The sequence below is a fragment of the Eurypyga helias genome, unplaced genomic scaffold (assembly GCF_000690775.1).
Source record: "Eurypyga helias isolate BGI_N326 unplaced genomic scaffold, ASM69077v1 scaffold18907, whole genome shotgun sequence".
NCBI classification, from domain to species: domain Eukaryota; kingdom Metazoa; phylum Chordata; class Aves; order Eurypygiformes; family Eurypygidae; genus Eurypyga; species Eurypyga helias.
In genome coordinates this window covers 1,244-12,193 of record NW_010260012.1, presented here as the reverse complement: position 1 = coordinate 12,193, position 10,950 = coordinate 1,244, and the positions used below count along the sequence as shown (strand labels likewise).

Genomic DNA, 10,950 nt, shown 5'->3' with positions numbered 1-10,950 from the left:
TGGAAGAATAGCCATTTAAGGTTAGTTTGAAATGCAGACTGAAGGGGGGAAAAAAAAAGTAAGTAGTCCAGTAAGAATAAACAGTAGAAAAAGAAACTGAGCAAGCGATTCTTTGTTTTGGCCCAGTATATCCACCACCAGTTGCTGTATGTTGCTTTGGGAAACAGAAAACTGGCACCAAAACACTCCAAACAACACAAAACCCTCACCCCCTTCCTAGGCTGATGGCTCTCCTTGAAATGTCCCTCAAATCTCTTTCCGTACTGTGGCTCGGATGCTGCTGAACATTTTGCCTATGGCCTCAAACAGTGGGTCGCAGAACGTGTGGATGCAGATCGAATAGACGCGGCTAATGCACTGGATCTCAATCAGGTAGCTCCTTATGCATGGCACCACTGCCCAGATGTGCAGGAAGGACAAAATGGCAAAGTAGATGCCCCAGATGAGAGCCATAGGAATGCCAAAGATTGCTGACAGTAAACGGTAAAACCAGTATTTCGTAACAGTGAAGGTGGTAAAACTGGCCTTCCAAATCCCATCAAAGCTGTGTGTTCCCTCTGGCTCAGCAATCACATCTTCAAAATCAATCTGCAGCAAAGAACACAAAATCAGGTCAGTCAGATGTTCCACATCAAGGGTGGATTACAGAAACCCCTTTCCTGGAGAGCAATGGTCCCCTGCAACAAAACACCAAAGCACGTACTTCCTACATCCCAGCATGATTCAACCGATTTTAACATATCATTCAAGCCATGAATCTTCAGTAACTATCTTCTTCCAGTGACTACCAGGGAATCTCAATGATTAGCTCAAAAGTGGACATCTAACTTCTAGATGGAAATGTACACAAAAGTGAATGTATTTTCCTCGTCTCCTACAGCCCTATGAGTATGCAATATCCTTAAAGTCTGCTTAAGGGACAAACGAGGTGAACGGAATCATCATGCTTTCATTGCCTAACTCAACTGTTTCACATCTTTACAAATGGAATAAATGCAATCACTACTTTGATTTTTTATGTCTCAAGCATGTATCAATAAAATGTGTTTTATTCGTCTGAATTTTCCCATCCTCTCTTGTACAGAACTGCTGAATTTTGACAGTGAATAAATGGTGAGGCTAGCTACTTAAATATATACTTTGAAACGGGCATAGATAGTTCTTAGTAGACTGAAAATGCTGGACTGAGTCTACATCAGGTAGAGCTCCTCCTTATTCTGAAGGGGTTAGGGAGCTCTTTCATCTTGTTAAACATAAGGAGACTGTTCATATTACAGCCATTTTGTTCTAGTCTATCCTGTTTATGTGATAGCACTCTGTTCGTGAAAGACATGGCCAGGCAAACATATTCATATTGAGAAGGAACACACTCTTCCACGTATTTCATAGTTTTGACTATTCATAAATCGGTCAAAAAGTCACCTAAGGAAGCAGTGCACTCCAACAGGCATATTTTACTGCACTCTGTTGAAATACTGAACTCTTCAGGAAGCTTAATTGTCATAAAATTTCTATTAGAAATTTAACAGAATTGCGATGACAGTTCAGCTCCATGTCGCATAAACACGTGTTTGATATAACCAACAATACAGGATATTTAATTTAGTTACCAAAACCAATTGTATAGGTACTGCATTCAACAGGAAAGAAAATATCACAGTGCTATTCCTCTGCAAGGAACTAAGCGACTGTTTAAACCCGATGAAAGAAAAAAAGAAATTGCATTCCTGGGATTGGATCCCAAAGTGGGATGATAACACTGCTGTGAGTGAAGATTTACAGGAGCAGGCTAACTACGACATGGGCCAGCAGCCTCAAGAGCTCAGGCAAGAGTGCCTTAGCATGCTGGAAGGAGGTGAATGTACATACACTCAGTGTAAGCATTGCTTATACTGTAGGAAAAGGCTCACGATCACTTCTTTTAATCTAAAACGTTCTTAACAATTGGACAGAACTCCTCTCCCTCTCCTGTTGACTTATCAGTCACCTCCAAAGAGAAGGTACCAACAAAGGGAAAAATACTCTAAATCCACTGGACTTTCCAGTTTCTTAAGCAAAAAAGATACTTCAAAAGCAAAACTGCACAGTCTAGGCACAATTTACTTGAAGGGCTGAAAGTCCTTGCTAGGAAATTTCTGAATCAGCTGTGATACCAAATATCTTGAATGCCTAACATAATGTTAGCTTAATTCAACATATTACTGGGCCTAAACTTTACTCTCTGCCAGCGCTTCTCTCAGGACATCATATAAAGCAATCTACAGACCTCTTCTTTAGCTGAACTAGACTCTAGTGATCTGAAAGTGATCCACGATTCTTTGGGATGGGGATTCTTCATCATCATCACCATCACACCTGAAGGTAGCATCTGGATTGAAATCCTGTCTCCACAGAAACCAATGGCAGACTTTGCGTGGGCAGAATACCCAATGCACACACCTCAGGGATGTGCACTTGTCTGTAAAGGTGCGCAGAACCTAAAGTCTGTCTGGACTTTCTGACACTGGACAGCATAATTTTAAATAACAGCTACAGTAAAGAGAAAATGAAGAGAGTTTGAACCACGATTCTCTTCTGTGATAGTTCTATGGGTATGAAATAACATCTGCTTCTGTAGGTTGTTTGCATGAATTTTTGGTACAAATCATAGAAAAGAGTTTCCTTGAAATCAGTGCCTGAAGACACATAGAAAGTACACTACATTCACTGCTGAGTGAAAACAGGAAATAGGAAATTATTTGGGCTTTGTAATTTCAGTGGGTGCAAGACTGAAGCTCTGGCGGAAATAACTTATTGTGGAAAAGGCTGCACAGCAACAGTATGCTGTCTGTTTTTATTGTGGGGCTATTAGATATAAAAGTTCATGTTTGGGGACTAAACAATTGACAAAAAAATTAGCTTTATGAAGTACATTTGCCATGAAATAATTACATGAATCCATCAGTTAGATGCAGTCTTGTAAGATGGAGCAAGGAACATTCCTGGATGTATTGTGATCTTTTTACCAAATTAAGCAATCAGGTGTCCTTGTATCAATCATGGGACTTTAGGACTGAATTGTGAAAGAAAGAAGGAAAGGCTGTAGATGTATACATGGAGAAGTCAGTAACGTCTACTGATGATAGTATCAAATTGTCTCGTACCTGTTCTTGCCCCCTGCCCCCCTCCCAAAAAAAGATTATTTCAAGACCTGTACATTGTTCACTGAAATCAATCTCATTCAACTGAGCACACATGTTGGAAAAATGTATGCTTGAGTTTATGGAGCAAGTGTATTTTCTTTTTGGAATACACAAGCAAGCATATTGATAGTATCTGTTTCTGCAGCTATTCAACAACAAACTTTTCACTGTACCCCATAACCCATATTAGCTCATTTTCAAAGCGAATGGACATTCTTGGCTTATCATCAATGTTTGCCTTGCAATCAGATAATAAAAATATGCAGATGATGGCAAAACCCAAGATGATTACAGCAAATAAAATTTGCTTTTCAAAAAATGCTGCTACACGAAGACTAGGGTTTGGGGTTTTTTTCCCCCTCTCATAGGTTAAGCATAACCCTCTTATTCTAAAACTTCTGGCAATTTATTGCATGCTTTCCACCCACTGATGTGATCACTGGAAGAGACAGTTTGTGCACACAGCCATCACACCACAGTTCAGTGCATGAAGGACTATTCGGGTTCATACCTAAAGTGATTTTATTCAGTTCACTTGTGGCAGTGTCTATCTTGCATTTTTTCAACTGGCCCATAAGGGTAATACTAAATCTCAGAAGGAAAGCAAGCTTGCACTGAGCTCCATCAGCCTTTTCATGGTTATATCTTTAATTTACTTAAGTGGGCCTTATTTTTGTCAGCAAAGCATGTTTTTGGTGTGCAAAAAGAATATGTTAATGTGAAGTTCCTAGAATTTTTAAAATAAATAGTAAGATGACCTGTAATTTGATTCCATTCGAAGTAATTCATTATAATGAATGCTTCAGTGAAAAATGAAAGCCAGTAAACTCATTGGTTTTCAAATCAAATGGAAAACTTTCTGTAATCATGATATTCAGTAACTGATGCTTTTAGCCTGTTGTGTATTCCAAGATGTCCACGGAGTTAATTCTGGGGAGCTGATAGAAGAATCATGCTATATGACATTTCCAGACGGACAGCCCTGTCCTCCTTCCAGGAGATGATGCTAATATTAGAACATTTATGATATACCTTTGGCCAGGACTTCCCAGCTCCAGTCATACACAGTTGTCCTAAAAGTACTCAGGAATCAATCTGCCTCTGAGAAGATAATAGCGGTGTATTTGTGCCACTAAAAATTGCCAAGAGGTTATTTTTTTTTGAGTAATTTTAACAGCTGTAGGAATGTGTCTATCAATGCACACAACCTGAATAGATGGTGCTGTAGGAACCGTAATGGATGTCTCACTATCATGTCTTTCCCGTTCCATTATTCCTTGAAACCTACGTTCCCCTTTGAATAAGGAAGATACCAAACTGAACTTGAGAATGAAAAGACAGAAAAACTCTGGCAACTCTCAGCTGAATACAGTGTTAAAATGAAGCTGTTATCTCCCTGAAACTCGTAAGAATGTTATGAAATGATGTACATGTCAAGAGAGTCCAGCTATGACTGGAACGCAAACCTCTGCGGTGCTGTCCAAACCCAGACCTACCCACAGCAGTGTACAGTCTAAATAAAGATAGGCAAGGAGTTGAGGTAATCTGGGCTCTTCTACTGCTCAACAGATCACGTACAGATCCACTGGCTGGGAAACACTCTATTTGTTTCCCCGTTCAGGCAGTACAGATAAGTCCTTATGCTGCAGGAACTGAGATACCACCCAGATTCTTCCTGCACTGAACCACTCCCATGAAAGATCCTGTTTTTAACTCACAGGGATCAGTCCTCCACAGGCAGCAGGAGGAATAGGTGACTGGATGCATTCTGCCTTGCTATGGATTACATTTACATCACACGGATTGCTCATTCCTCAGTCTCGTCTCCTGCTGTCCTCTGGTTTTTAGCTCAGTAGCACTCACTGACGGTGAGTGCCATCAGGCTGATAAGGGGCGTCCAACTGAACTAAGTAAAGTAAAAATAGGACTGACAGGAGAGAGAAAAGTGGCCAGAAATATGATCCTAGGGAAGAAAGACACTCTAATTTCTGGAAATGAACCTAACTGGCTTTCAAGGATAAGGTACCTTTTTTAGGTTATTGTTCTCGAGGCCACTTCTGACAAAGCATCACGTGCATTTCAATCTGTGAAGAACTCTGTTTTACCTACACAAAGGCATGCTTAGGTTAGGCACAAGTCTTGACCAGTATACTGCAGGTTCAGTGTGCAGTTTGTTCCTCCAGAGCTGCCAGGGTGTGCTGTGAAATCACGGTGAGATTATTTGCCAAGCTAATGAAAATACAGGCACGTTCACTTGTGACAAGGAGAGAAGTAAAGGAAATTTGGTTTGACCCTCTAAGGGATGTAATAACTTGCTACAACCTTCTGTTTCAGCCAAAGCTATTAAACACTATTAACTCCTGTTCCATGCCTACAATACACTTCCTGACTTCAGCTATTCTTTGCTTCCTACTATTCAGTTTGGTAAAGCCAGTTTTTACATTGCTTGAAGCTTTTGTCTGATTCTGCTATGAGAATTACCGCAGCTTCTTTTGCTCTGCATATGTTTATTAAACTTTTATCAGGAAATTAAGGAACCTGCTTTGATTCTGAAAGCTATTTATTTACAAGAAAGGGAAACAGTATGGGGAATTTGTCTTCCTTTTTTCAAAGCCTGTTTAAAGAAAAAACTATTAATTAAAAAGCTTAGCAGTGTGTAGTGACTGTTTTTTCTAAAAAAACCCCAAGTCGACTCAAGAACATAAACTTTACATATGAAAGTAGTTGACCTGTTGTCCTTGCCTCTTTGGTCCCTATGTATCAAAACCTGGCAGGCTGAAAAAGTGTGTTAAATGCAAATCTCAAATTGCCTGCTTACCAGTTGTGCTCTTCTCAAAAGTTTGTTCTTTGCGGTATGCATTATCCATTACACCAAAAAGTTTAGTGTGCTGGGTCTGTCAGGAAAAATTAAGACCATCATCATTTTATGGGAGCTCTGACCTCATCTACATTTCTGTGATTGTAACTATAATTATGCAAATATTCGTGTGCGGTAGCTGTTTGCTCAACAGCATGCAGTTTGCACAGACAGACACCACCCTTACTTCACTGAGGAGGAACAAGCACTGAGGATGCCTGCATTTTTGAGTGCCATCAATACCTTTTGGAAACAGTGAAAAGATGCTCAGATCCTTACTGGATTTCTCTTGACTGATCACTAGTATCTCCAGCCAAGCAAACCACTTGAATATGCATACAACTTGAAAAATGTGAACTGTCCCACTGATGTCAATGTGCTGACATGCTCTGCCAGACCAGGGCTATAGTCAAGGCTGAATATATATTTATACAAGGAGGAGTCACAAGCTAGTTTTCTTTACATTTTTAGCACAGAGTATGGCAACTGTCTTTATTGCTTACCCTGTGTTGTTTTTAAACAGGTTTTTCCTTGACACCAAGACTGTAAGTAGAACATTGTTTTACCAGATTATATTGTGTTCCTATAAGACTTGGAACAGACATATAGAAAAAGGAAGATATGAACATTTTTTCTGCGGTGATAAATGCAATTTGTAAATTTTCCCAATGCATTCAATGTTCTTCAAAGAAACATTCATCAGAAGAAAATGTATAAAATTTCATGAGTCATTTGGGAAGTGATGTTCAGGACAGGTGCAACACTACTAACTTTGGAGAAGGCTGTGGTGTATATTATTAAAAATTAGAAAATCATAGAACCATAGAACATTTTAGGTTGCAAAAGACCTGTAAGATCATCAAGTCCAACCATTAACATAACAGTGCTAAGTACACCACTGAACCATATCCCTAAGCACCACTTCTACATGTCTTTTAAATACCTTCAGGGATGATGACTCCACCACCCCTTTGGGCAGCCTGTTCCAAGTTTCAGATAGTATGTGGAAGTACAAAAACTAATAATGATCTCATACGTTCATGCATTGCAGGGGGTTGTTGTGACCCAAGTGCAGGACCCAGCACTTGGCCTTGTTGAACCTCTTACAGTTGGCCACGGCCCATCAGTCCAGCCTGTCCAGATCCATCTGCAGAGCCTTCCTACCCTCAAGCAGATCAGCACTCCTGCCCAACTTGGTGTCATCCGCAAACTTACCGAGGGTGCACTCAATAAATGCATGAGCATATGAGATTAGGTTTTGTACTTCCACATACTATTTGAAACTTAAAAATTGGTGGTTACAGTGCTTGGAAAACAAAGGTAGAAGCAAAAAAAAAATCAACCCTAAGCAATAAGCACACAACCATTCTATTAAATCCGTGACATCAGCTAAACATCTAAATGTTTCCTTGACCCTTTGAAATATCACATTTCTACATCAGGTGGTGCTTGTCTTCCTGACCACTACCACAGTTTATCAGAAAACAATGAAAAAGCATATTATGTTGTTTCTACTGAATCCAAGAGAAAGAGCATGGGAGGTGTTGGGACTTACAGGGGTAAAGCTGCTCTTCTCCCGTCCCTCACCTCCCAGACACCAGGAGACTTCGCTATTTTGAAGGTGCAAGGTGCAGCACATGGTAGCACTTCATGGCTGCGAGGCTACGTGAAAGAGGAACAGGAGGACGCTCTGCTGTCAGCATTGCAAAGGGGTCCAACACTTTCCCCGAGGACGCACATCCACACATCAGTGGGATGGATTACAGGAACTTGAACAATGTCTTCACTTGCTTCTACTCTAACAAATCATTCACCCTTTTAAGAGCACTGTGTGATTTCCACCTGGCAAATGTTTACCTGCAGCTATGTAATTTGTTCCTGAAAACACACCACTTCATGATGCCTGAATGTTCTATTTCCTCAGTAATCACTGTTTTCAACAACAAACATTAGGTGCTGTCAGGTGTGTTACAAAGGCAAAACTCATTCTATTCTAGGGTATTTGTATGAGCCTCAGGCTGCAGCATGGGTAACTACAAAACATGATCCTCCAACAGCGTTCAGAGATGCGGTAAATTCAACCACCAGACAAGATATCACCTTGACTCTTGATATGGTGGCAAGTCTCTAACAAGGGAACCCCAGGAGCCATTCCAGGCTGGGTTGCAGCAAGATTATGCTCTGCCTGTCAACCTTGAACTCTGCCTTCAGAGTGCATGTCACTTGTGGGGTCTTGCCAGATCATCATCATGAGGGCACAGCACTCAACCCTTTGCATGAAACCAGAGATGCTGGGAGTGCAGATGGCTAGGACCATAGGTTTTGTGTAAAGATGGTTAAAAGCAGAAAAATGACAGGTAATTCCTAGGCGAATGAAAGCCTAAACAAGCAAGCAGAACTGTTCCACCCCAGTTACTTGTTCAAGCTGACAGATGAATTTCCCTTACATTCCCTGCCTCCTTGTGCCTGCTTTCATTAACAAGGCATGAAAATAGTGTTCTGCTGGCAGATCTCTTGATGGAAACAGTGAATCTTTCCTGAGTGCTACAGAGTATGCCAGAAAAGCAAACAATGCTTTAACAAACCAGGATATCCATGTTGGAAAGCAGATTTGAAGGACTACATTCCTCTAGCCAGAGCAGAAAACCAGTCCAGTCAGGAGAGACCCCTACTGCGTACATAGCAAATATTCAAATGGATTGTGACCAACTCCAAACAATGCTGTGATGCACAAAAAAAAAATGTTGTGATTGCAGGTCACCATTTCACAAAGTGAAAATCAATTAAATCAATTAAATCGATCAATTAAAATAGACAAAACATGATTTGCTACTAATTACTGAAAGAACAGCCTCCTGCTCCCTGCTCGTGCTGAGTTACTGATTACATACCAGAAAAGCCCTGGTGATGGGCTTTGTTTATCAGATGGTCAGCCTCACGGAAATCTGCGGAAGTACTCGTGAGAAAAACGTGTCTGATGCCAATGGGTCAGCACTGTAGCAACCAACTATTCTCCACAGATCTCTTCCTGAAGCACTTGCCTGTCCTGCCTCAATATAGTCCAGCAGAAGGAAAGACTAACTGCTTCAGGGGGACATCTGCACTCCTCTGAAACACAGCAACACTTCCTGTGCAGGTGGGCTATCGTGTCAGCCAGTTCCTCGGAAAATCGGTTGATGTTGTCAGAGTAAGCAGTCAGAAATAAAGGTGGCTATTTTCCTCTTGGAAACTGGGCTGCTGGGAGACTACTGCAGTTTTCCCAAAGAGAAACTCTTCAGAAGGTTTCTTCATTTTATAATTTATGTTCCACACTTCCTTGTTTCACACAGCTACTTTGGCAAAGAACTCTGCTATGTCTGTGTGCACATGCATCCACATGTGTCTGTCTGTATGTTTAAAAGAGGCAGATTCATCAACATGAACACTGGCGTGAAGTTTTGACTATACAAAAGATAATGGGAATTCTTTCATTGATTCCAGTGGGGTCTGGAGTTAAGAAAAATGCAGAAACATTAATAAAAGTAAACTTATTCTGTAAATAGATTTACTATTATATTTCTTATTATATCACGGTATATAATAATATTTTAGTATATAATTAACATCATATAATGTTGCAATATTTTATATTATGTAATGTATATATTCTACTATATTATATAGATATATTTCTATTCTTATATTGCCTTCAATACACATTTACAGTCAAATTATTAAGGTAATAAATTGCTATTGAGTATAACTTGTTAGAACTTGCTCTAGCTTCTTCCCTCCTAAATTTAGGCATGGAAATAATAGTGAACGTGGGCTCTTTAGCAGTATGTGGAGAGAGACAGGCACCTTTGGGGGTGCTTTAGATCTGGAATTCAATTTGTTGATCTATCACTTGTAAAGGGAATCTAAAGAAAAGAGACTCTTAGCTAGGTATACTACCCACAGACACATTCCAGTAAACATCTGCAATACTTCTTAGCAAATCTGTATAACTTATTCTCACCCTTTCCCTTGTTTCTACCTGAATATGGTTATTGCTGACAGTGAGTGTGCAGCAATGCCCAGATGCCTCTCTGTTCTTCAAAAAAAAAAAAAAAAGCCTCTGCATTTCTTCTTTTGGAAGGTCGTCTTTCTTATGGAATATTTTAAGCTACTGATTCTTAAATATGAGGTAACTTTATTTAGTATTTCATAAAAGTTAATATGTTCTAGTCTTGTCATAAACACCACTAGCACTGAGAAATATGAACTTGGACTTCATAAAACGATAGAGGATTTTATGGCTGAGGTCTACAGGAGATATTAACCTGATCTTGAATGAGAACTGAATGTGTTTTTATAGTATTTGTTGAATTCTGAGGAGGGATTTCAAAGTTGGCAGAGGAAATGGTGCAATCCATCTGTGAGACTCCCTTAGGCTTTTTTGAAACTCTTGAGTATGAACTCAGCACAGCGGGAATCTGGACAGAATGTGATGCTTTCACCTTCAGCTGAGAGAACATCTTCTCACTTCCTATCTATGAAGCTGTATTTATCAGTTCCTGTTTATGTGAAAATTAAATACATGGGCCAGATAAATAGAAGACTACAGACAAACCCCATCCTTGTACAGCCTCACTAACATCTATAGCTCAGCTCCTTGACTATCTTGAGTAAGACTGGTTGCAAGTTTTATCAGTTAATGTGATGAGAGTGTGGATAGTGGTACTGAAACTATTTGCATAAAATTCAGCGTTTGCTTTGAAACCATCAAAAGACATTTGCATAAGAAATCTGTCAGAAAAATATAAAGGGACTAACAGAGTTAAACTTGCACTCCCAATAAATCAAATTACATTAAGTGGCATAACTTGTATTTCACCTTCAAAATAACAAATGCTTTTTAGTCCAAGATGGTTTTTATAACTGTAATTTGTC

The 10,950-nt window shown here is 39.8% G+C and overlaps 1 protein-coding gene across 1 annotated transcript; it reads right to left on the bottom strand.

Moving 5' to 3' along the window:
- Positions 1 to 246: 246 nt before the first annotated feature.
- CAV1 (caveolin 1, caveolae protein, 22kDa) lies at positions 247 to 7,837 on the bottom strand (the record flags this gene model as incomplete). The annotated part of the gene is made up of 2 exons (XM_010154880.1): positions 247 to 588; positions 7,810 to 7,837. Coding segments are annotated over 2 exons (370 nt in total), but the record flags the coding sequence as incomplete, so codon positions are not given.
- Positions 7,838 to 10,950: the final 3,113 nt, after the last annotated feature.